This window comes from Calliphora vicina, chromosome 4, assembly GCF_958450345.1.
Source record: "Calliphora vicina chromosome 4, idCalVici1.1, whole genome shotgun sequence".
NCBI classification, from domain to species: domain Eukaryota; kingdom Metazoa; phylum Arthropoda; class Insecta; order Diptera; family Calliphoridae; genus Calliphora; species Calliphora vicina.
The window spans coordinates 12,303,943-12,331,350 of record NC_088783.1 but is presented as its reverse complement, the minus strand read 5'-3'; the positions used below and the strand labels follow the sequence as shown (position 1 = coordinate 12,331,350).

The window sequence follows — 27,408 nt, the reverse complement described above, 5'->3', positions numbered from 1 at the left end:
ATTTTGAAAATAAATTTTGAATAAAAAAAATATAAAAATATAACGTTGGAAAGGTCTTTGAAATATCTATCATTAGATATCCATATTGTCTATATTATTGACTTAATAATCCACATATAGATAAAAAATGGGTTAAAAATCGAGGTTGTCTTGTGTTTTTTCTTATATTGCAACCATTGTAAGTTATTTGGGGGCTACGGTAAGTGGATTTCAATATACAAACGGAAAGACTCTCAGACACATAAACGGACATGGATATATCGGCTCCGCTATCTATAACGATCCAGAATATATATATATTTTGTGGGTCACCACTCATGGTGAAGGGTATGATAAGATTTGTCGAGGTCATAAAAATAGGTATTTGTTTGTGAGATTATTTCATCATTGGAAACAAGAAATAGTCACTCGGAGATAAATCCGGAAAATAGGGCGAATGAGGGAACTATTAGTATCCTAATTCATGGAATTTTGCCATGGAAATTGCACATGTGTGAGTAAACGCGGCATGCCTATGGCTTTCACACCAAATAGTGAATTTTTCAATTATTTCGGGTGTAGAGACCTCAACTGGGCGTCCAGAATGTTCGGCATCTTCGTGCTTGTACGGCCACATCGAAATTCAGTAAAACACTTTTTTACCATTGAAATTGATGGTGCAGAGTTCCCATAGTATTTATCAAGCTTAGCCTTGGTTTGAATGAAAAAATAATGCTTAATGAGCACATGAAATTCATTTTTTGAATATTCTCAAAGGCTGTCAAATTTCCGAGAATTCCCGGTAATATTTTCCCCATTAAGAAACCTAATGTTAACAATTGTGAAAAGTGTTATTTATTATTCGTTTCATATTTAGCTTTCTAGCGAAAAATGAATTTGTAATTGAATCAATTAAAAATATTTAATAAAATGTCAAAGCATTTACAATAATATTTTGATTGAATACTATTAAGCGTAATTAATTGACAATATCAAAACACATCGATTTCAAACTGTTTTAAATGACAGAAATAATCTTCAATTTTAAATGAATTAACAAGATATATGTTGAGTGTTAAATTTAAATAAGCTTTAGAGTGTATAATATAACATTTAGTCCAGTCAAGTAGAAACGATTTATTTTTGTTACTAGATTCAACACTTCAATCATTTCAAATTATTTGTAAAAAAAAGTTTCTTGCCTTTTGTTTGGTTAATACAAAAAAAAACAGAACATTAAAGGAATATATTCAATTCTTTGTTTTAAATAAAATAATTAAAAAAAAAAAAAAAAAATTTCTAAGGTAAAATTAATGTTTTTTAATTCAAAACATTAACTTTTACTTAGAGTTTTGAAACAGATGCTACAAATGAAGTTCAAATTAAAACATTAAGCTCCATTTTTTCAATCTCTGAGAGAGATTTAGAAAATGGGGATAAATATTTAAAAATCTAAAAGACATTTAAAACTTTGCTGTAGCTTATTGTTGTAAACTACTTTAAAACTGATTTAAAACTGACTTAAAACAAATGAATTTGAAACAAAAAACTGCGATTAAAGAAATAATTTATGAAATTCTCCATGTGTATTAAAAAAATTATGTTTTTAACTTTAAATGTTACTGATTAGAGAACTATCAAGTACTAGAAATGATTCAAAAACTAACTACTTAAAATTATACAAATAAATTTAATAGAACTTTGCAAACTTGTAAATTTGATGCCTGAAAAACAAAATTTGAATTTAAAATTCTCAATGTGTTTTCAAAACTGTCTGTTTTTAAGTTAAAAAGTAACTAATTAGAGAACCATTGAGTTTTAGAATACTGAATCAAGAACTATACAAACAAATTTAATAGAACTTTGCAAAACTTGTGTACACACCTTTAAATGACCTGCTATTATTAATTTTTTAGTTTTGTTTATTTTATGTTCTTATTGTATGGTTGCTCAACAATCAAACAAAAAGTCAAATAAAACGAATAAGCGTGCGAGTGAATGAACGAATAAATAAATGAATGAATAAACAAAGATATCAAACTTAATTTATACACAATACAATACAAAAAGTGTTAGAGCTTCATTAAAAATAACATTTCGCATCTCTGGCTGAGGTCATAAACTCTCCCCCACTCATTAAAATGAAAATGAATTGTAACCATTTAAAAAAAAAACATCAAGAATTAAAAAACCAACATCACTTCTATAGAATTTTCAGTAATTGAACTTAATTGCTGTTTGCAACAATTTTGAAATGAAAACTTTAAAAAAAAATATGTTTGCAATAAATTGAACATGTTTTATTTTATAAATGGTACAATTTTATTAAAAAACTTTAGTTAAATTTTGGAAACTTGGAAACAGTTAAATTTTGGAAACTTATTATATGAATTATCATATAGAAAATATAATGCGTTTGAATGGAGATCAAAAAAGGTAACAAATATAAAGTTAAAAAAAGACTGATAGCTGGTTTCACAATATTGAATGAAAGATTTCGTTCGTATTATTAGCGATAGACAACTTTTTCCTTTATAAAAATTTTAAGTTTGGGAAACCCAAATCAGTCTTTCATTCAAAAAAGTCTTTCATTGAAACTGGCTATGAGACAAAATATTGCACAACACTTTATCTCTATAATGTACCATGAAAAGACCATTTGGTTGACTTTCTACAACTTTCAGAACATAAATTATGTATCCAAATAGAAAATCTATTCTGGAAGTGTGAACATTACTTTTAAAATTTAATATTTCTAGAACTAAAGTATACATATAATAAATACCTACCGTATTTTGCTTAGATTTATAATAAACACAAATAATTTTTATTGTCTGAACCGATTTATTAAAAAGATTTTTCGTGCACACACATTAAATAAAAACCATTTAATAAGATTAGATTTTATTTTTAATAACACAAGAAATTAATGTTTTTCATAATTTGAACAAGTGTTAAGAATGTTTAAATATTTCAATTATAGAAATTATTTGTATGAGCAAATGTGTTTAAATATTTTTGCGCACCAATACTTTTATAGCACAAAAATATATTCAAAAACTGTGTAATATGTATAAAACGAATTTAAATCACAGTACTTTATTTCACAAGATACCACAGAAGACTGATACAGAACACGGACTAAAAATTTCTTTTCAAATATTTTTATTGAAAACATCCAATAAATAGGTAGCTTAAATATGAATTACTAGTTAGTACCTACTAAGAAACTGATTAATTTGCTATACAGGTAAAATACAACACTACCTGTATTAGACCCTTAATCCATAAACCATTTTAAATAATTTTCAATTTAGCGTTTTTCTTAGAGATTCATCAAATTTCCACTTATTACTGCACCAAAATGTTTAAGTACATATTAAGCACTCATATGCATAGAAAATATGTACCAAGGATTAAAAACAAAGACCTTTGCAATCCCTTTCCTCATAATTCCAATGTCGTTTTAAATGACATTGTTAAAAGATTAGCATGTACATGTGTAGGTAGGTAGGGTGGTGTGTGGTTTCTCCCTGGTTTAAAAATTCACATACCTACACATACTATGTACTACGCAGCAACATAATTATGTACGAAATCATACAAATTTATTATTCAAACAAAAAAAAAAACAGAAAATCTTTTAAGTTGAAAACAAAATTCTACATCAACACCAAAAAAAGTTGAACAAACAAAACAAAAACAAATAGAAAATAATAAAAGAAGAGGAAAACTGAATAAAGTAACAGCAAAAGAGGTGGTGGGGTTGGGGTTGTTGTGGTATTGTTTTTTGCTTAAGGCGTATAAAGTGAGGTTAAATTTATTGAAGCCAATAAACTCTTGACGTTTTTCTTTTTTGTTTCTTAAACTTCACCCAACTCCCTACAAACAGTAGTAACTTGACACAGGGGTTGTTGTTATTATTGTTACAACGTTGGCAATAACAAAGCAAAAACACAATTTATCAAAAGAAAACAAACAAAAGCACACAGTGTTAAGGTTTACTGACCATTTACTCATTTGCACTGTGTGTTGTTGTTGTTTTTTCGTTATTGTCATTGTTGTTAAATGACTGACAACTGCATTTTTTCTAACCCCCTTTCACTTAGTTTATCAATCTCTATAAAACGCAACCCAATTTTGTTATTGTTTTTTTACTTATAAAAATTTGTATGACAAATGAAAAAGAAAACAACATAAAAACACAAACAAATAAGGTGACGTTACCTGTTTTAAACGCTGCTGCTGCTCTGCAACGTTTGAGGCAGCTGAAATATCAGCTGCTTTTTGTTGTCGTTGATTGTGTTTATAATGTTGTTGTAGTTGTTTTTGTTGGGGATCTTTTAGTGCTTTGTTAGAATCTGCTGTTGTTGTTTTTGTGCTTGTATTTCTAACCTCCACGAATAATGGACCTCCCACAGTAGTAGCAGCAGTAATTGCTGTCGTAGTTGTTGTCGTCGTTCCAGCAACCTTTATACTATTATCCTCTTTTCTATATGTTGTTCTTGCAACTGCTGCTGTTGTTGTCACTTTAGATGATTGTGTTAAATTCCTAGAAATTTCTTTTTCAATTTTAGTAGATTTATTATTCCTTGATTTAGCATTGCCCATTAAATTTTAGTATTATTATTTAACCAAAACAATATATGTATTTAATTATCTATTCTTGCTAAATTTTTTGCATTTATTTTGATTTAGACTATTTATTTTCTATTTTCACTCTCTTCAATACACTTTCTCTTTAGGATTTTTGCTTCATTAAATTTTTGCAAATGCCTTTTTTCAGTTTCACACTTTATGTTTGCACAAAATTTGCATCAATCTATGCAGTCATTGCTTTTATGATTATAATTCTTAAAGTAATTGTAAAAAATCTTATTTAATTTGTATGATTTTTCACTACCAAAATGGTTTTTCACTCATTCACAGCAATTTACAAAATAATGAAGTGAAGTTTACATAAAGCAATGCTGACAACTTTTAAATAAAATTTAGCTGATAAGGTTGCCGTACAATAATTTGTTATATCAATTCATTTTAGCTGGTCGATAATTTAAATTATAACAATCAGCTGAACAAATTTAGAGCAATTAAAATATTTATTTTAATTTATAACAAATTCTAAGTAGTGGTATATATAAATTGTTTACCTTTTGAATCAATTAAGGGAATTTGTTGCAAAACCGTTTTAAATTTATGACCACTGCCTTATCGACTGCTTTTATACATTTTCACAATCTTGCCAGATAAATGAAACTTTGAAAGTTCTGGTAAAGTAGTTGTTAAAGTGAAAACCTGAAAAACCGTAAACGTGTACAACGCAGTTAAGTTGTTTTACAAAATTCATTAAAATAATGCATATTAGTAGTGGATTATTATTTAATAAGTCCTATTTGGGTAAAAAAAATCTGACGATGGCTAACTTCTATTATAATTTTCTTATCACAAGTAACACAAGCTGAGAATTGCTATCATTTTTATTTTTCCAATATGGCGGCAATGTAACACATGTAAAATCGGCCTGTCATGGCCTACCTGTTTTTTTTTCTCTGTATGTATTTTTGTTTGTTAATTTTTTATATTTATTTCAAGTAAACAAATTTTTTAAAAATAAAACAACCCAAAAATTAATAAAATTACTTTTAAATACATGTCACTTCATAACTTATAAAACTTTCGCAAACAAAAATATGTATTTATTCGATGGTATTTTATAAGCACTTTATTTAAAATTTAAGTCATTAAACTTGTATTTAAACCAAATGCACTAAAATTATAGTAGTGAAAAATGACAGATAATGATGAAACAAACGAAAGAATGTAATATTTTGCGCGCACTTTTTTGGTTTAGGTTTTTGTAACTCTTATCTTTAATATATAATGCCAGACTTACATAATTAATACGAAGTTAAAAATGTTATTTAAATGATGTCTACACAATTCAGATGTTATTCGAATTTAGTAGTATCAATAACTTTACTATATAAATTTAAATTTTTGACAAGGGCTCCTCTTGCAAAACAGTTTTTGTTATAATTTTGCTACGCTGAACACAATTTTAAAATCGTAAGGTCAGTTGTTATATAAATATTAAAGAGTGTTTGAGGAAATGTTCAAGAAATTGTAAAATTTTTAGTTTTCAATTCATTACAGCGAATATATTTACGTTTTTTTGAGTACTACAGAAACTAGATAACAAAGTTGGTAAAACATTAAATAATTCGATTCTTTACACAAAATTAGGACCAAATAATACTCAAATCAGTCTAAAACACTTTCTGAATTGCCATTTTTATAAATAATACTTCGGTTTATTTTGGCTTTCACCTGAAAAATATGTTTTTGTGAATATTAGCATTACAAATAGGTGTTATTATTAATAGTATTTATTTTATGTAAAGTCTCATTCATTTAAATCTGTGCATATTTGCACAAATAGAAAGTTTTCCTTAAGATTCAGATTTATTACCATTTAAATATTAAAGAATGTTTGAGGAAATGTTCAAGAAATTGTAAAATTTTCAGTTTTCAATTCATTACAGCGAATATATTTACGTTTTTTTTAGTACTACAGAAACTAGATAACAAAGTTGGTAAAACATTAAATAATTCGATTCTTTACACAAAATTAGGACCAAAGAATACTCCAATCAGTCTAAAACACTTTCTGAATTGCCTTTTTTATAAATAATACATCGGTTTCTTTTGGCTTTCACCTGAAAAATATGTTTTTGTGAATATTAGCATTACAAATAGGTGTTATTATTAATTGTGTTTATTTTATGCAAAGTCTCATTCATTTAAATCTGTGCATATTTGCACAAATACAAAGTTTTCCTTAAGATTCAGATTTATTACCATTTTTTGTGTTTGACCACGATGTGTACTCACAACTCTGATTTAAACTAGTAAGGTTTTGGATATGGGGTTATGTGGTTATTTAGTTATTTCAAGAACAAACAAAAAAATCATTAAAAAAATTCTGAGATTCTGAGTTTGATTGCGAAAACTGCATGAGTAAGTAGTCATTTGATCGAAAGTTATAAAATCGATCTATATATACATATATACAGCTCGATTCACTTCATGTGAAATAAATACTGTTTCACTGACATTATAATGTCATTTCACTCTGGCAATTCCTCTTCACCACTTTTACATCTGGCAGCTCTATGACAATCAACTACCACCAACTTCGTTATAATAATTCCAAGAAAGAAAAGAAAAGACCGCAAGCACCGCTACTTTTTCCTAATCCTTTAAAAAATCTAGATTTTTTGCCAACAAACTAAAATAAATTGTGAATATATTGAATAAAAGACAAAATAAAACTCACAACGGCAATAAGTACAATAAACATTCGTTAAAATGGATATGAGTTTAGATGATATAATTAAAAGTAAAAAAATAACACAGGCACCCTCGAAAAAGTTGTAAGTTGAAGAAAAGGAGACAATAAGAAAATGGCGATTAAAAGTCAAGCTAGACAAAAAATTGTTTTGAAAAATTTATAACATTTAATTTGTTTCAGTGGTATCAAAAAGCCTGCCACACAGCCGCTTAGGAGAACAGCGAACAATCCGGTATTTAAGGAAGCCAGACGCATAACCGATGCTCGTGTGAAAATTATACAGAAAAATCGTGCCAAAATTCGAGATGCTCGTGACAAGTTGGCAGAAATCACAAGAAATAATGGTGATGTACGCAAGAAATTAATGCAAAAACAGGAATATACCACCTACAAATACAGTAAAGTAGGAGGCGGTAGTTCTGCAAGTAGTGGAGGTGGCTATGTAGGCAGACGAACGGTTGGTGTTAGTAATAAAGTTATACCAGCTGGTGGCTTAAAAACCAAAAGTTCCAATTATAAGACTTCTTCATTGCCGGTTGTTGCAACCAGACGGCGGGAAAATCATTTCGAAATACCTCGAGGTTATGTTGACTACGATAATATGGAGAAAATGGAAGAGGGTGAGTATTTGGGATGGCAAAGCAGGGACTTTAGACGCCGACAAATCGGTAATTATAATGGGGCAGTAAAAGGATACAAATTCAAAAACTTGTAGAATTTTATTTCTAAATAACAAGTAGCAAGATAGTATTCTTTTACTTTAAAAATAAAATCTCTTAAACACATAATTTCTTTTTTTAATTACAGAGGAATATGCCGCAGCTTCACATCTTAGTCGTACCGTAGAAAACGATATAGCCTACGAATTGGCACCACCAGCCCCCAGACGCTTAAATTCATGGGGTTCAGCGTCAAATGAACATTTCGATCCCTTCGATGTGTATGAAGTTCCATATTCGACACGTCATGAACGTCGAATGTCTCCAGATTTGCCATCACCACCTCCTAAGGGTATTCTACGTTCTACCTCATTAAGGGAACGTAGTCCAGATTCATATTCCAGACGCTATCAACCTGAACAACAAACCTCACAACTATCGTATGAAATGCGTTCTCGCTTAGAACGTGCACCAGATCCACATGCTTCAATGGGTATTTTTTCGAATCCCATAAAACCATCGTCATCCTCCTCCTCCTCATTATCTATGGGAGGTGGATCGTCGTCTATGTTCACATCTTCAACCGGTTATCGCATAGTCGTAAGCAATTTACATACCAGTGTCACCCAGTCTGATATTAAAGAGTTATTTGAGGATATTGGTGAACTGTACGATTCACGTATTGTTCGGCCTGGTGTAGCCGAAGTCATTTACAAGACATTAGATGATGCCGAAAAGGCAGTAGACACTTATCACAATCGTCAGCTGGATGGCCAGCCTATGAAGTGTTTATTAGTTAATCCTAGAGCCTCTAATAATCCCACAGCCCCTGCCATGCGCTCTTCAAGGTGAGGACCAGGTTGTATGCTCGTAACATATTAACATATACTTAATGTATTCTATGTTCTACTTCTTTCTTTGTAGTACACATTCATCAAATAAAACTCCTTTAGAAATTGATATTGATGCTCTTCACAAAGTTCTATTTCGCCGTCATTAGTGTTAAATGAAAAATTCAACAAAAAAAAAACAACTAACAAGACCCCTTAACAAACATAAATAATAAACAATAAATTAACCAAAATATTCATGGCAATTGTAAGAAACGCAAAATTAAAGTTAAATTACAAAACGTTTACTTCATGCAATTTCAATACAAATTGCATAGTTGCATACATAATATTACCTCCTTAATAATTTCAAGACTCGAGCGTTTAAAAACTTCAATTCTACAAATTTTCAATTAAAAAAATATTCAAGATACAAAAGGTAATTCTGTTTTTATTATTTATATTTGTTTATTCTTCTTTTATTATTAGTTTTATATCAATTATTGATTTATTTCCTTTTTTATGTTATAAAATCTTGCCTTAGTGGCTGCTTGCTTTATTTAGTGTTTTTTTGAAAACAAAAATCTTTGAAGATTATTATTTATCTTGTATTTTTTTTTTTATTTACTACATTTTAGTTTTTAATTCATATAATACAATAAGTAGTTGTATTGAAAGACGCGAAAAAATTATAATAAATACATTTAAATAAAAGAAAATTATAATAAAAATATATACACAAAACTGAAAAATATGATTTGGGAAACAGTTTTTTTTTTACAGAAATTTAACTACGAGGGACGTGCAATGCATCGATATACAATTATGAAATCATTATGTTTTTAAAAGACAAAATTTTGGGATTATAAAATAGATTTTTAATCTGTTTAAGGAAAACTGCCTACTGTCTTTCTTTCGCTTATTTACAAACTTATCGACGTTAAAGATATCTTTTGAATTTTCATATAAAAAGTATATATATAAAAAATCGATTTTTGGTCAGAAATATGAGTGATCACAGATCGAGCTGCTTTTCTTGATTAAACGCTTATTGGCCAAGTTATTAGCGAATTTAGATATTTTGAGTTTTTATATAAAAAATCGATTTTTGGTCAGAAATATGAGTGATCACAGATCGAGCTGCTTTTCTTGATTAAACGCTTATTGGCCAAGTTATTAGCGATTTAAGATATTTTGAGTTTTTATATAAAAAATCGATTTTTGGTCAGAAATATGAGTGATCACAGATCGAGCTGTTTTTCTAGATTAAACGCCAAGTTATTAGCGAATTTAGATATTTTGAGTTTTTATATAAAAAATCGATTTTTGGTCAGAAATATGAGTGATCACAGATCGAGCTGCTTTTCTTGATTAAACGCTTATTGGCCAAGTTATTAGCGAATTTAGATATTTTGAGTTTTTATATAAAAAATCGATTTTTGGTCAGAAATATGAGTGATCACAGATCGAGCTGTTTTTCTAGATTAAACGCCAAGTTATTAGCGAATTTAGATATTTTGAGTTTTTATATAAAAAATCGATTTTTGGTCAGAAATATGAGTGATCACCGATCGAGCTGCTTTTCTTGATTAAACGCTTATTGGCCAAGTTATTAGCGAATTTTGATATTTTGGGTTTTTACATAAAAAATCGAATTTTGGTCAGAAATATGAGTGATCACAGATCGAGCTGCTTTTCTTGATTAAACGCTTATTGGCCAAGTTATTAGCGATTTTAGATATTTTGAGTTTTTATATAAAAAATCGATTTTTGGTCAGAAATATGAGTGATCACAGATCGAGCTGCTTTTCTTGATTAAAAGCTTATTGGCCAAGTTATTAGCGAATTTAGATATTTTGAGTTTTTATATAAAAAACCGATTTTTGGTCAGAAATATGAGTGATCACAGATCGAGCTGTTTTTCTAGATTAAACGCCAAGTTATTAGCGAATTTAGATATTTTGAGTTTTTATATAAAAAATCGATTTTTGGTCAGAAATATGAGTGATCACAGATCGAGCTGTTTTTCTAGATTAAACGCCAAGTTATTAGCGAATTTAGATATTTTGAGTTTTTATATAAAAAATCGATTTTTGGTCAGAAATATGAGTGATCACCGATCGAGCTGCTTTTCTTGATTAAACGCTTATTGGCCAAGTTATTAGCGAATTTTGATATTTTGGGTTTTTACATAAAAAATCGAATTTTGGTCAGAAATATGAGTGATCACAGATCGAGCTGCTTTTCTTGATTAAACGCTTATTGGCCAAGTTATTAGCGATTTTAGATATTTTGAGTTTTTATATAAAAAATCGATTTTTGGTCAGAAATATGAGTGATCACAGATCGAGCTGTTTTTCTAGATTAAACGCCAAGTTATTAGCGAATTTAGATATTTTGAGTTTTTATATAAAAAATCGATTTTTGGTCAGAAATATGAGTGATCACCGATCGAGCTGCTTTTCTTGATTAAACGCTTATTGGCCAAGTTATTAGCGAATTTTGATATTTTGGGTTTTTACATAAAAAATCGAATTTTGGTCAGAAATATGAGTGATCACAGATCGAGCTGCTTTTCTTGATTAAACGCTTATTGGCCAAGTTATTAGCGATTTTAGATATTTTGAGTTTTTATATAAAAAATCGATTTTTGGTCAGAAATATGAGTGATCACAGATCGAGCTGTTTTTCTAGATTAAACGCCAAGTTATTAGCGAATTTAGATATTTTGAGTTTTTATATAAAAAATCGATTTTTGGTCAGAAATATGAGTGATCACCGATCGAGCTGCTTTTCTTGATTAAACGCTTATTGGCCAAGTTATTAGCGAATTTTGATATTTTGGGTTTTTACATAAAAAATCGAATTTTGGTCAGAAATATGAGTGATCACAGATCGAGCTGCTTTTCTTGATTAAACGCTTATTGGCCAAGTTATTAGCGATTTTAGATATTTTGAGTTTTTATATAAAAAATCGATTTTTGGTCAGAAATATGAGTGATCACAGATCGAGCTGCTTTTCTTGATTAAAAGCTTATTGGCCAAGTTATTAGCGAATTTAGATATTTTGAGTTTTTATATAAAAAACCGATTTTTGGTCAGAAATATGAGTGATCACAGATCGAGCTGTTTTTCTAGATTAAACGCTTATTGGCCAAGTTATTAGCGAATTTAGATATTTTGAGTTTTTATATAAAAAATCGATTTTTGGTCAGAAATATGAGTGATCACAGATCGAGCTGCTTTTCTTGATTAAAAGCTTATTGGCCAAGTTATTAGCGAATTTAGATATTTTGAGTTTTTATATAAAAAATCCATTTTTGGTCAGAAATATGAGTGATCACAGATCGTGCTGCTATTCTTGATTAAAAGCTTATTGGCCAAGTTATTAGCGAATTTAGATATTTTGAGTTTTTATATAAAAAATCGATTTTTGGTCAGAAATATGAGTGATCACCGATCGAGCTGCTTTTCTTGATTAGACGCTTATTGGCCAAGTTATTAGCGATTTTAGATATTTTGAGTTTTTATATAAAAAATCGATTTTTTGTCAGAAATATGAGTGATCACAGATCGAGCCCCTTTTCTTGATTAAACGCTTATTGGCCAAGTTATTAACGAATTTAGATATTTTGGGTTTTTACATAAAAAATCGAATTTTGGTCAGAAATATGAGTGATCACAGATCGAGCTGCTTTTCTTGATTAAACGCTTATTGGCCAAGTTATTAGCGAATTTAGATATTTTGAGTTTTTATAAAAAAAAACGATTTTTGGTCAGAAATATGAGTGATCACAGATCGAGCTGCGTTTCTTGATTAAACGCTTATTGGCCAAGTTATTAGCGAATTTACATATTCTGAGTTTTTATATAAAAAATCAATTTTTGGTCAGAAATATGAGTGATCACAGATCGAGCTGCTTTTCTTGATTAAACAAAGTTATCAAGAATTGCAGATTTCTTATTTTTTCATGCAAAATATCGTTTTTTGTTCCGAAATATAAGTGATAATGAGCTTTTTTAGAATTTTCGATTAAAATATCAATTTCGCAGATCATAACTCTTCAGAACATTATAATACTGGTAAAAGCTTTTTTCACATTTTCAAGCTGTATTTTAAATTCGAGAAATGTATGAATCGGTAGAAAAAGAGCGCTATTCCGTCAGGTCACCATGCCAATGGAAATAAAAAACAAATAATTACAAACAAATATCAATTCCACATCGAAAACTGAAAGTGGTTAGTTTCATTCCGAAAGAAATTTTCGTTTTACTTTTTGTGAAGAAGCAAATTACGGAATTAATTCTACTTTCGATCGGAATTCTGTGAGAGACCTGAATAAAATTTTTTAAAGGTTTAGCAATTTTGAGGCACTAGATGTAGTTTTTTCTAGCAAAACCCAAATGTGGTTTTGTTAGTTTCGTTAAGTACTTCGTGAAATTCAAATGCAGTGTGATATTAATTTTTTAAAATTTCGTTTTTTGATTCGAAGTATGAGGTATTATAGATTGAAGTAATTTGCTTTATTACGATTGATCTATCTCATCGATGAAGATTTTTGAAGTTTTTAATATAAAAATAGATTTTTGTTGCGTGATCACAGATAAATCGTCATTTCCTGATTAAATTATTTTAAAATTTAAGACCTTTTTTCGATTTATGCCCAGAAATATTAGTGATCGCAGATTGTAATTTATTTCTGTTTAAATCCTTATTTAGCAAAGATCAGTTTCTGGTTGGAATTATGAGTAACCTAGTCATTTTTGATTAAACTCGACTTTTAACGATTTATTGTTGCGTAATTACAGATTAATCTGCTGTTCCTGATTATTTAAAAATTTATCAAAAATTTAAGATTTTTTTCTTTCGATTTTAGGCCAGAAATATTAGTGATCGCAGAATGAAATTCTTTTTTGTTTAAATCTTTATTTAAAAAGTTCCTTGCAACTGAAGATTTTTTAAATTTTCATATCAAAGATCAGTTTTTGGTTGGAATTATGAGTAACCTAGTGATTTTTGATTGAACTCTTATCGACTTTTAAGAATTTGTTGTTTTAATTACAGATTAATCTGCTGTTCCTGATTATTTCAAAATTTATCAAAAATTTAAGATCTTTTTTTCGATTTTAGTTCAGAAATATTAGTGATCGCAGAATGGAATTCATATTACAGATCAGTTTTTGGTTGGAATCATGAGTAACATAGTGATTTTTGATTGAACTCTTATTTACAAAGTTATCGACTTTTTACGATTTTCTAATCATTATTGGTTAGTAATAAAAGTTATCACAGATCTGGATATATTTTTCAATTAAACACTTATTTTCCAAGTTCTTGAAAATTATGAATTTTTGTAGGTTTTAACATAAAAAAGCGATATTTTGTTAAAAATATTGTCCCTAAATTTATAAATAAATCACATCCAACACACTTAATTTTCATTAGAATTTATTTGACTTTTTATTTCATTTTTTGTTTTAATTTTATTAAAAATACATTTTTTAAAAGAGAAATTTTATTAAAAATACCATAAAAATTACAATTATGAGAAAATACAATGCGAAATTATTATTAAGTATCAATTAATAATACATAGTTTAAAGAAATACGAAAAAGAGAAAGAAAAGTGAAGTATTGGAAAAAAACACGATTATTGAATGATTTCAAACAAAACATAAACACAAAAAAAAATGTATCATTTAAAAATTTAATGTCTTAAATACACTTAGAAGCTAATCAGGACTTTTATTGCAACATTTTGCTCACTTAAACGCTTAAAAAATGTTTAATATTTAAAACGAAAAAAACTATTTTGCTCTCTTTTCTAACACTAAAAGTTGCAGTTTTATTTTTTTTAAAAAATTGGTTCTGTTTGTTTTTTGTTTATATTTCTTTGTTGTTGAGGTTTTTGTTATCAAATATTATTAAATTGAGAGAAAAGGAAATTTTATGTAGGGGAATTTTAAGAATTTTGTTGGGGTTGGTTGGGGGGTTAAATTAAAAATTACGAACACCAGTACCATAATTAGCACCACCGGCACGATTTAAAGCATCACGGAACAGTTCAATATCCAATTCAGTATCAGCACCTGCCTGCAGTTCGACAGCAAAGTTCTAAAAAAAATAAAGTAATGAATATTAAGTAAAGTGGAATTATTATAAAATAAATATGAATGTATGTACTATATACTAACATTTAAGACATCCTTGATTATAGCCTTATCCGTGGACATTTTAGCTCTTTGTATGACACCCACATCCTGACCAATCCATGTCAAGAATATGAACTTTTTTCTCTTGGACATTTCATCGCCCATCTGTATGCGAATGTAGCCAAAGGCCCTTTCATTGTCACCAAATTGCTGGCGAAACTCTTCGAAACATTGGCCACGGGCAGAGCAAAGTATTTGTGCACCATCAAATTTGAAAACGGCCCTGTGGAAGATCACAAATTTTTTGTTTTTAACATTTAATTATGTTTTGAGTTTGTTTTTGGCTTTACTTACCATTCTGTGTCAGTGAGATCAGATCGTACATCTTCATAGGCTTCACGTATGGCATCCTTGTCTAATGATGTGGCCATTGGCATCTAAAATGAGAAAATAATTTTGATTAGTTTTTGTTTGAAAATTACATCACTATATTTAAAGAACAGTAGTGGTGTATGTATCTATAAAATATAAAATAAAGGAGAGGATATATTTCGGAATTCTGTAAATCGAATTAACATGATTTACTCGTTTTACTTTCGAGTAAATAAACCTGTTTCGATGTATAGAATCGTGCGTTTTGCAGAATTTCTCGATTATTCACTCGATTTACGTAATAACGACGAAAGTCAAACGTCAAAGAGCTTTCTTAAATCTTAAAAGTATGAATTTCAATTCAATACACCGAATACGAGTAACGTTTTCGAATTCACATGCATAGTTTGGTATTCTTATCGAATTAAAATGATTTTCTCGTTTTACTTTCGCGTTAACAAATGTACAAAATCTTTCAATTGTCAATTATCAGCCCAATTATGAATAAAAATTCCGCGGGAGTTTTTTCTCTTTTCTCATTTTTCCTATTCAATTTCAATGAGAAAAAACTCCCGGGGAACAAACTCCCGCGGAATTTTTTATTCATAATTGGGCTGTATATGTTTTTACAAATCGATCGTTATTGAATTTACTCGATTTACGGAACAGTGAGGACTTTTTTCAATATCCCCCCTGTTCTGTCAATCCGAATCCCAGAAACTTTTTAGTTTTTATCGAATTCACATGACAATTATTTTTGTTTTTAAAATAAATTCTCATATTTTGATTTACTCGCTTTACTTTCGCGTAAACCTGTTTCATCAATTTGTCAATTATTCGTTTTTAGAAATCACTCGATTTACAGAACACGGGTGAAAGTCAAACTTTAAAGAACATTCTCAAAGGTTTCTCAAATCTTAAAAGAATTTTGAATTTCACATTTCCATTCAATAATCCGAGTAGCGTTTTCGTTTGTAAACGAATTCACATACATATTTTGGTATTTTCTAAATCGAAAAGGAAATTTACAAAATATTTCGAATTGCAGAACATAAAATTGTCAATTATTCGTTTTTGAAAATCGATCGTAATTGAATTCACTCGATTTACAGAAAAGGGAGGATATTTTTTAAACCCTCCGCCTGTTCTGTCAACCGAATCTAAGAATTTTTTTTGTTTTAATCGAAAACACAAGATATCAATGTACAAAATCGTTGCTAATTATGTATTCGTTTTTGAAATCACTCGATTTGCGGAACAAAGGCGATTATATCAAATGCTATTCTCAAGTCAATCTCAAATATAATAAATATTTTAAATATTATATCAAATGTATGTTATTTATGAATATTAACTCAAACATCATTCTAATTTCTCAAACCTAAACAAAGGTATGAATTTGACATTTTACATGTTTTCTTACATATTTTTCGAAGGCTTATCAAACCTTGTGATTCTTATCAAATTACTTTTTCACATATTTACCCAATAAACACCAAAGCCACACAAATTGACTTGAATGCAAATGTAATTATGTTTTAAACTTGAGAAAAATTTTAAAAAAATTAAATATTTTTCAAACAAAACACATATGACTTGAATTTATGTTTCCTTTTTACTGGAGAATGCTATTGAAATAAAGTGTAATACAACTGTAATACAATTGATTCAAGACTTGAATTACACTTGCTTTCATCTTGAATTCCAGTTAAAATGTTTATCTTCTCTTTAAAAGTTATTCTTAACAACATGCCAAAAGTCCATCTAAATATACAATGGTTGACAAAACAATGGAAACTTTTCCAAATATTCCATATGTAGCCCAAAATTTAAAATATTGTTTTGAAATAAAAATTTTTTTTTTTAGTATTTTACTTGTATAGTTTTATTTATATAAATTAACTGAAAAACAAACAACATAATTAATTATATTCTGAAAAAGGGAATAAAATTAAAAAATATTCACTATTTCGCTACTGACAAAACAACTTTTAAACTTCTGCAAGAAAGAAGTGTAAAACGAAAATAATATTTAAAAGAACGATGTAAAAAGCATCCTGTTTACAGTTATTTTATTTTATTTTTAAATTCTGGTAATTTTTCACAATTTCATTTTTCTAAGTTTTTTCGCATATTTGCTTTTTTTTCAAAATTAACGAAAATGGCTAAAGTTAAGATTTGTGAAGATTTAAAAAATAAAACAATTTACGATTTTAAAGCAAAAAAGTATCTGTGACAAATATTCAATAAATAAATCAGCAGTTTCAAAAATTATAAAGAAATTTCGTGAGGCCGGTTCTGTAAAAACTCAATATTTAGGTGGAAGACCTCGTAAGACTACTCCTAGACAAGATAATTTAATAGCGAGAGAGTTCAAGAAATTCCCAAAAATAACTCCTCGAGAGGTTGTTAATAGCCTAAAATTAGAAATAAGTTTGAATAAGTTAGTCGCAGGGCAAATGAGGCTGGTCTTGGTTGCTATCGTCCTGTGAAAAAACCACTCATTTCTAAAAAGAACCCCCCCTCGTCTACAATTTGCAAGGGATCATTTAAACTGGTCGATACAGAAATGGAATACTGTCCTCTTTTCCGACGAATCTAAATACAATTTAAGAGGCAGTGATGGGAGAACATTTGTAAGACATTTGTATAAAAGATACCATGACAGGTATAGGATACAGGACCATATTAAACGATGTTATGTATTCATACGCTGAGGAAAATATGCCCCTAGTTTGGAGATTCCAACACGATAGCGACCCGAAACACACCTCTAGGGTTGTAACCGAGTGGTTACAATCCAACGAGGTACGTGTTTTGAAGTGGCCTCCTGCCCAATAGCCAGATCTTAATCCTATAGAAAATCTATGGGAAATTGTAGATCGTAAAATAAGGACCCAAAATTACACCATGAAGGAAGATTTATCGGAGGCGATTATAAGGGAATGGCAAAATATTTCAAAGGAGACCATTGACTCTTTAATTGGTTCAATGCATCGTCGATGTGTAGCAGTTATAAAAAATAAGGGATACCCAACAAAATATTGAGTTATTGCAAAGTTTAGACAATATTTGTTAAAATAATACCTAAGTTTCCATTGTTTTGTCAATGCCGTAATAAAGAAATCTTTTAATTTTGTTTTCTCATTTTTAGAATTTAATTAATTATGTCCTTTGTTTTTTTGTTAAATTAAGTTAATAAAAGTATACAAATAAAACACTACAAAAATGTTAAAATTTTTAAAAAATTATTTCAGATTTTAGCCACTAATGAAATATTTGGAAAAGTTTCCATTGTTTAGTCAACCACTGTAGTATATATGTAAGTATATATGTAAACATTATTCTGCCTAAGAGGAGGATCGATCTTTTTATTTACATCATAATTCTGATTAACTAGAAGGAACAATAGTAAAATATTTTTTCGAAATTGTCTCACATCTAGAGAACTATTATAGTGACAGTTTTAAAATTTTGCACAAGTTATTTATGACACTTATCTTAATATAGATTATTTGTAAAACTATTACAGTGAGTCTTTAACATTTTAAGTGGGCGTGTCACCACCCAAACAAAGTAAATATTTTGATACTATTTCTGAATAACTATAACAGTGCGAGTTTCCAAACGTTGCTGTCCCATTGTATTCCAGAAGTTTTTGATTGTATTTCAGAAAATTCCAATTGAATTTCAGAACTTTCCAATTATATTTCAGAATTTTCTATTTATATTTTAGAAATTTCTAATTGTTTTTCAGAATTTTACAATTGTAATTCAAAAATTTCCATTTCTATTTCAGAAATTTTAATTTATACTTAAAAAGTTCAGAATTTTCCATTTGTATTTCAAAAATTTCTATTTGTATATCAGAAGTTTTCATTGGTATTGTATTAGAATTTTCTGAAATACAAAAATGGAAATTTCTGAAATACAAAAATGGAAGTTTCTGAAATACAATTAGAAACATCTGAACTTCAATTGAAAATTGTTTACTACACCATTTCCAATTGTATTTCAGAAATTTCTAATTACATATATTTAAGAAAATTCCAATTGAATTTCAGAAATTTCCAATTATATTTCAGAATTTTCCATTTATGTTTCAGAATTTTCCAGTTATATTTCAGAAATTTCCAATTATATTTCAGAATTTTTCATTTATATTTCAGAAATTTCTAATTGTATTTCAGAAATTTCCATTTGCATTTCAGAATTTTAAATTTACACTTTAAAAGTTTCTAACTGTATTTCAGAATTTTCCAATTGTATTTCAGAAATTTCCATTTGTATTTCAGAAAACTCTAGTAGCAATACCAATGGATATTTCTGAAATACAAATAGAAAATTGTGAAATACAATTCGATAATTCTGAAGTACAATTAGAAACTTTTTAAATATAAATTAAAAATTCTGAAATACAAATGGAAATTTCTGAAATATAATTAGAAAATTCTGAAATACAATTAGAATGTTCTGAAATATAATTGGAATATTCTGAAATATAATTAGAAAATTCTAAAATATAATTAGAAATTTCTGAAATTTAATTGGAAATTTCTGAAATATAATTGGAAACTTCTGAAATACAATTGGAAATGGTTTACTAGTAATTTGCCCCTATCAAATGTTAAAGGTTTTACTTTTTAAACAAATAAAATGAAGAAATGTTTCATAATTCTTTCAAATATGCAGTTAAGTTACTGTTTGCTCCATTTCAAAACAAATTTATTTGGAAATTTAGTTTCAGTCAATAATTTCTATAATTGACTCTAGATTAAATTGAACAATGATTTCACTGTTTCTTTACTTATCATGATTTGTAAAAAAAAACTTCTTAAATCATAATTTTTTCAAATAAAAGCAAATGCATTCGCATAGATTTTCACATGCCAGAACATCACGTATCATTTGCATGATGACAACATGTAAAATAATGTTGATGTCCGACAATGAGTAAATCCATAAATGAACGTGGTGGGGCACATACGGGGAGGAAAATGTTTGTCAGTCCATCCATCCATCTGTGTTTGGACTGTCTGATGGTCTGTCTATATTTGTATGCTTTGGGTAAACAGCACAACGCAAACATGACGCGCTTTTGTTTAATTTGTTTTTAGTTCATATTTTTTCCTTCTCTATCTCTCTCTCTCTGCGAGTTTCTTTCTACTCATTAGTAAGTTTTAGTGACCAACACACGCCTTTAAAATGTTTGACAGTGACAGGATTGACTCACCTTTTTTTTTTTTTTTGTAGGGGATTTTTTTTCTACAATTTAAAGGAAATAAAAATTTCGAATGATAAGAAGAAAAAAAAAATACCAACAACTGAAAACAATTTTCTGAAATTCTTTGAAACATTTCATAGTAATGAGTAAATTCTACATGTGGAGTTTGTTTGGTTTTTTTTTCAATGTTTGTGCATATTTTTTGTTGGTTCATTTTAATTGTGAGTCACATTTCCCCATTTACTCATAAAAAGCCAACAAAATGTTAAATTGTCCGTCTAGATGTGTTTTTGTTCATCCCGGTTTTTTTTATTTTTTTTGCTCCTGCCACTACACACATCTTTCGGGCAACTTGTATTGATTGCATGGTTGCCTGTATGCTTTGTTTAGTTTTGGCAGCAAGGCAAACAAAAAAAAATATTTTATATGTTTGTTATTAATAGTTGAGTAGAGTGAGTAGTTAACAGATGTAGGATTAATGCCCTACACTTATATCAAAGATAAAGCTGAAAAGGGGCCACTTTTATGCTCTTTGGTTCAAATCTGTATAAAACATATGTGAATCCATAAATCTCGTTTATATGCTGCCTTAGAACTAGAACATATATTTTACCCCGAGTAACTAGTCCCGTAACTAGTTCTGTGTCAGTTCCCTTCTCTCTTTATATTTTAATTGAAGGCTCGCAAAACAATTGACATTACTCGTTCCATGAATAGAGTTAGTAAGAACTTTTTAAATGTTAGTTCTTTCAAGAACTTCTGATTGTGTATAAAAGAAATATAAAATCATGGGGATGACTTCAACAAGTTTTAAAACCAAATAACAACAAACATAAAATCACACCTCAAACATAATTCTCTAAAATTTCTCAAGCCTAAGCACAGTTATATATTTCAGTTCAATTTTTGGTTGATTTGAAAAAACTATTTTTTAAAAATGTTATTTATCTCAATTTTATATCAAATGTTATTCTCAAACATAAAAAATATTAAATCAAACTTCATTATCCAAATCAGAGATATCAATTTCACAAATAAACATAATTAAATATAATTATCCAACGTTTCTCCAATCATAAAAAAGATTTGACTTCAATTTTAGGATGAGTTGAAAAAAATAATCATTCCCAAAGGTTTCCCAACTCTTTAAAGAAGTTTGAATTTCACATTTCATATTTTTTCAATATTATTGAGTGTATTACTTAAAAATGCCGAATGTTGTCATGATGGAATCAGTTGCGTACATGTTCCCTGTGATGGTCTGACCAAATTCCAGCAGCTCATAATAGATAGGACCCTTTTAGTATCACCAAATTACCTTAGCGCAATGGATATTTGGCTTCGGATAGTTGGTCGCACTTCACATACGATCTCTTACGCTTCGGGTTATTTTAATGGATCCATTTTCATCGCAAGTAATGATTCGATGCAAAAATGATTTTCTTATATAGCGCTCAAGGAGCATATCAGACATACAAAATCCTCTTTCAAGATCCTGCTGCTTGCAAACGTCTTGAAATTACCGATTGAGTAGCTCCCATTGATTTTGCAAACTCTTTTTAAGTTTGACAACAATCTTCATGGAGTAATTCTTTCAATTCCTGGTCTTCAAACTATGTTGGCAACAAAATGATTAAACTTAATTCTCAAAAGCTTTTCAAACCTAAACAGAGTCTCGAAAATCCCATTTGAATTCAGTTTCAGGTTGATTTAAAAAAAATACTCAAACATAATCAAATATAATTATTTAAAGTTTTTCAAATCTATTGAATTGAATTTCACATTTGAATACAATTTAAGGTTGATTTGAAAAATAAATGTTTTTAAAATTTTCAAAGGCGTCTCAAATCTAAACGGAGGCTCGAAAGTCACATTTGAATTCAAACATAATAAATAGCAAAGGTACAACATAATTCTCTAAGGTTTCTCAAACCTAAAAGAAAATTAGCTTTTCACTTTAGAATAAAATTTAAGATTGATTTGAAAGAAAACTGCTTGTTAAATGTTTAGGTTTGAAAAGCCTTTGAGAATTATGTTTAAACATTTTGGATACATTTTCATCTAAATTGACATCATAACAAATTTTTAAAATTTGCCTACTTTACCAAATGATAAAGAAATTATTTTCAAACAATCCCATTTAAAACAAACGAAACAAATATTCAGTAAACCTTCAACTTTACTGTACCACACTGCATGTGAAAAATGTTGAAAAAAAGCCATCTATCCATCCCTATGAAATGCGTATAACAGCGAGTGCGTCTTGTATTTACAATATTTCTTTTTTAGCGCATTATGATGAAGATTTATTTATAAAATTCAATGCAAAAATATTGAAAAACGAAACAAAAAAAAAAAAAATTGAAAAATACAAAAAATAACAAGTTACAAATATTTAAATACAGCACAGTCATATTTTTTGTTGTGTATTTTTACATTTACAACATGTGTATTTATTTATGGATTTCTTTATTTCATATTTCTCTTCTTCTGTTGTGGTTTTCACTGATATGATACTCTGATGAACAACGACAGCGTCGTCCGTCGTTTACAATGATGTTGATGATGGTGATACTCCATGATTCCACAGTTTAAACTCTGGCTAATGTGTGAATTTGTATAATTTTACATAAATTCATATTTCTTTTTTCATTTAAACATTTTTAGTTTCAACAAAAATATATGAATGTACAAATATAATGTATAATCAGCAATCAGTAAACATTTTTTTATTTTCATATTTCAAATCAAAATAATATTTGTATGCCGGATACGGATGTGATATGTGAAGATTTTAGAATTAAAAACAAATAAATGCAAACATGTATACACTCTATTTCTTTATGTTGAGTTAAGATATCAGCCATTGACTCTCAAGTATTTTTAATCATGTCTGCACTTTTGCTTTTTCTGGGGTTTAAAGATATTTTTTAATTCTAAAACATCTTGGTGGACCTTAGCAACACTACCGAGTTCATCCAGAAATCAGTTTCATAGTCACTTAAATCTATGACCCTGTAGCCTAGGGCAGTTGCACATAATATGCTCTACTGTCTCTAGCTCCTCTACATCCTCACACACCCTACTGTGTGCCATTATCCCATTTACCTTTGAAGGCCCCAATAGAGCAAGGACCGGTTATCACTCCTACTAGAATCCTGAGGCTACACCTATCCAACCCAATCAGTGTTTTGGTTGCATTTGAATTCAGTTTTGTTCAAAAGGCCCCGTCCTATAGCTCCAGGATTGGTTGGTTGAGTCACGGAGTCTTTAGGAGGTTTTACCCCCCGTTCCCTAGTGCCATGATCTAAATCAGAACCATGTCTTGCCATTTCATCTGCTACCTCATTTCCCTGTATATCACAGCAACCCGGTACCCAACACAATCTTATTGAGTAGTGTACCAATAACTCCTCGAGAGCTCCTCTACAGTCTTCCACTATGCTCGAATATATTCGGTCTTCCACAATGCTGGAATATGTGCGGTTTAAAAGTGGTGTTTTTGACACGGAAAACAAAGATCGCATGTTTGAAGACCAAGAATTGGAGGCATTACTACATGAAGATTGTTGTCAAACTCAACAAGAGCTTGCAAAATCAGTGGGAGCCACTCAAACAGCAATTTCAAAACGTTTGCGAGCAGCCGGATTCATTCAAAAGCAGGCAAGTTGGGTACCATACGAATTGAAGCCGGGAGACCTTGATATACGATTTTGCATGTTCGAAATGATAATAATTTTTGCACCGAATCATTACTTTCGATGATAAATGGATCAATTACAATAACCCGAAGCGTAAGAGATCGGCCAACCCAGCTAACCAGCCGAATCGACAGCAAAGCCAAATAAAGTAATTCTCTGTATTTGATGGGAGCAAAAGGGTCCTATATATGTTATGAGTTGCTGAAATCTGACCAAACCATCACAGATAACCTGTATCGAACGCAACTGATTCGAGTATTGGCCGAAAAAATCCCGTAATATTCCATCATTGTCACATTTTGCAATATCTGTTAGAATGAAGTGTTTGGGAAGTTTTGTCTCACCCTTTTTTTAGTCCAGACCCCGTCCGATCGATGTAGAACGATCTATCTGGGATACGCTTTACTTTGGAATATAGTATCTGATATTGGCTTAGTTCGTTATTTTCCTCAAAAGATGAGCAAGCAGTTCTTTTGGCTCGAAATCCATATGTTGCCAGAAAGATGGGAAAAGCTCAAAGCTAACAATGGGCAATACTTTGAATAAATTTATTTTGTGCAAATGTTTCAAAATAAAAGCTAAAGATTTGAAAAAATCCAGCATTTTTGAATCATAATTTGGATATTGAAATAATTTTTCGAAACGATTCGAGATCGAATGCGGCAGATCACAGAAATCTCTCGGCCTCAGGCAGACAGACGGGTCCCTTCGGTACAGAACCTCAAAATTCTTAATGAAGCACAAGGACTTGAATGCTCTCTCCGCTCTCTTAGATATGTTTAAAGGGAAATACATCGCAATTGGATGGATGGCCAGAAATTTGTGATTGCCCTCTGACAACGCAACTGAAGTTCGGTGGCCATTTGAATTTGATTATTAACTGAACAAAGAGAGCTAATAAAAAACGTTGAAATTCGAACTTTAACTATTTTGATTTACTACCGGGAATACAACTTCCTCAATTTCCTTTCAACACTAAATAAAACACAGCAGAAGACACAAAAATTAATCAATAAAATTTCCAAATTATGTTTCATATTTTTTCTTCTTCATTTGCTTGCATTTTATTAGTTTTTAATTTTTTGTTTATGAACATGCATAAATTTTATGTTTCCTGAAATGCATCACACCTAAACTGAGTATTGAGTCGTACTAAATCGAATTGAGTGTGTGTGTTATTGATATTTTAAGACAGCCAGAGCCAGTCAAGTTGACTGTAAAAATACGTGATGTACTTGAAAACTTCATAAAGTTGGAACAATAGTAAAATAACTAAATTAAAAAAAAAACGCCACCATGAACATGTTTCCACTGGTGTTGGTTGGTGTTATTATTATTGTATATTTTTTATTTATAATTTATTGAATCTGTAAATAAATGCATTTTTTGCTTATAAATCACCTTAACGAATTAACGAAAAACCTTAAACTCCCCAATTTGGTTATAAATAAAATGAAAACAATAAAATTTATTTATTTCAACTAATAAAATTATTTTATAAATGGCCTGCCTACCTGCCTGCCTAGTTGACTGAGTGGCCATAAAAGGTAGTCTTGTTGTTTCTATGATTAAAAACTCCTTAATTGTTTGTTTTGTTTTATTTACACAAAAATTCATGATTAACTAAATAATTTTTGTTTAAAGTTTAAATTTGTTGCTAAATAAACAAAACTTGCATGTTGGCTGATTTTTGTTTTTTGGGTTTATTATTTATTTTTTTTTTAGTTAGCATTTGTTAACAAAGTGTTTTACTTTATAATGCAAACAAAAAAAAAACTTTCGTTTTCAATTTCAGCCATTGGAAAATAAATATTTGTGTTAGCTTGCAGTTTTTTTTAGAGATTTTCTTGCGTTTTTGGTTATTATTAAATGCTTTTTAATGGAATTTTTTTCAGTTTATTATTTTGTAATAAAAATTACGTTTTTTAATTAACTTAAACATTTTTGTAGTTATTTGCTAATTTGAAATTAATATGTTAAATTTAGCGTATAGTTTTAATGGAATTCTAATTATGTATTAAAAAAAACTACAAAATATTAAGGAAGCTGCATCACAACAATTCTCAAAGGTTTCTCAAACCTAAACAAAAGTTTGAATTTTAATAAAAGAATATGATGTCAACACATTTTCAAACAATCTAACATAAAATCATAGTTCAAGCATTATTATCAAGGGATTCTCAAATCTAAACAATAGTTTAAATTTCACATTTGAAATAAATTTGAGAAAAATATTTTGAAAATTTTTTTTTTTAATTTTTATGGAATGTTATTCAAACATAATCATATTTAATTCTCAATAGCCTTTCAATACTTAACAAAGATATGAACTTCACATTTGAATACAATTTGAGATTGATTTGAAAAAAAAAATTATTTTCAAAAGTTTCTTCTCCAGTTTAAATTTCACATTTGAATTTAAATTAAGAAAAAAAGAATTTATTTTCTTAATTTTTTATAGCATGTTATTTAATTATTATTATTATTATTTTCAATAGCTTTTCAATACTTACACATGATATAAACTTAACATTTTAATTTAATTTAAGGTTGATTTGAAAAAATAGTTTATCATTCTCTAACCTAATTGAACAACTAACTGTTTAGGTTGGAGAAATCTTTGAAAATGATTTTTTTTCAAATGAACCTCAAATTGTATTCAAATGTGAAGTTCATATCTTTCTCAAACATAATCACCCCTATCGGCAATAACATGTGAAATTTTGTTCCCATGAAATATCCATTTCCCTCTAAGGGAAAATTGCTATCGGGAATATCACGATGAACTTTACATTCACAATAGTTGATTTTGTTCGTAGCAGCTGTTTATTGTTTACAAAATTCCATCTAAAAATTTCACAACAAGGGGAATTTTTTTCACGTGAACAAAGTTGATGAACGAAAAAAGGAAAAGGGAAAATATTTCATGTGAAATATTGATTCGCGATAGGGGTGAATATTTAGCAAATGTTTTTCAAAACTAAATAGGGTTTTACATTTGCATTTAATTTGAGTTTGATTTGAATGAAAAAAATTTGATTTTCTCAGTTTTACATATTTGAATTTAATTTGTGGTTGATTTGAATGAAAACAAGTAAGGGAAAGTTTTTTTTAAATTGAAAAAAAAAAAAATTTATAA

At 28.9% G+C, this 27,408-nt stretch overlaps 3 protein-coding genes across 5 annotated transcripts in view; 1 reads left to right on the top strand and 2 right to left on the bottom strand.

The window, feature by feature from the left end:
• The window catches only part of S6KL (S6 Kinase Like), a 111,117-nt gene extending 106,195 nt beyond the window's left edge, over window positions 1–4,922 (bottom strand). The window contains exon 1 of the mRNA XM_065506801.1: window positions 4,207–4,922. Within this exon, the coding sequence (XP_065362873.1) occupies window positions 4,207–4,590 (384 nt within the window). The 5' untranslated portion in view covers window positions 4,591–4,922. The remainder of the gene's footprint in view (window positions 1–4,206) is intronic.
• Window positions 4,923–7,261: 2,339 nt separating this feature from the next.
• On the top strand, window positions 7,262–9,571 carry LOC135957892 (uncharacterized). 3 transcript variants are annotated; one of them, XM_065508723.1, is made up of 4 exons: window positions 7,262–7,412; window positions 7,511–7,998; window positions 8,138–8,848; window positions 8,914–9,571. In XM_065508723.1, exons 1-3 carry the CDS (start codon window positions 7,348–7,350, stop codon window positions 8,839–8,841), a joined length of 1,257 nt encoding a protein of 418 aa, XP_065364795.1. In that variant the 5' UTR covers window positions 7,262–7,347; the 3' UTR covers window positions 8,842–8,848; window positions 8,914–9,571. The 3 variants fall into 3 exon arrangements, with proteins under 3 accessions (XP_065364795.1, XP_065364793.1, XP_065364794.1); XM_065508721.1 differs by having other exon boundaries at window positions 7,264–7,412; window positions 8,138–8,837; XM_065508722.1 differs by having other exon boundaries at window positions 7,266–7,412; window positions 7,511–7,950; window positions 8,138–8,837.
• A 4,684-nt stretch (window positions 9,572–14,255) lies between these two features.
• Window positions 14,256–27,408, bottom strand: part of LOC135958171 (coactosin-like protein) — a 53,235-nt gene continuing 40,082 nt past the window's right edge. The window contains exons 2-4 of the mRNA XM_065509045.1: window positions 15,327–15,409; window positions 15,015–15,255; window positions 14,256–14,934 (exon numbers count right to left, since the gene is read on the bottom strand). Coding sequence (XP_065365117.1) covers window positions 14,818–14,934; window positions 15,015–15,255; window positions 15,327–15,409 — 441 coding nt within the window. The 3' untranslated portion in view covers window positions 14,256–14,817. The remainder of the gene's footprint in view (window positions 14,935–15,014; window positions 15,256–15,326; window positions 15,410–27,408) is intronic.

What these genes read in the sequence shown, in the direction of transcription:
- LOC135957892 (XM_065508721.1), top strand. Translation starts at nt 7,348, where the DNA reads ATGGATATGAGTTTAGATGATATAATTAAAAGTAAAAAAATAACACAG. An exon ending in CTTTAGACGCCGACAAATCG is followed by an intron (nt 7,999 to 8,137) that starts GTAATTATAATG and finishes TTTTAATTACAG; the next exon opens with AGGAATATGCCGCAGCTTCA. An exon ending in CCTGCCATGCGCTCTTCAAG is followed by an intron (nt 8,838 to 8,913) that starts GTGAGGACCAGG and finishes CTTTCTTTGTAG; the next exon opens with TACACATTCATCAAATAAAA.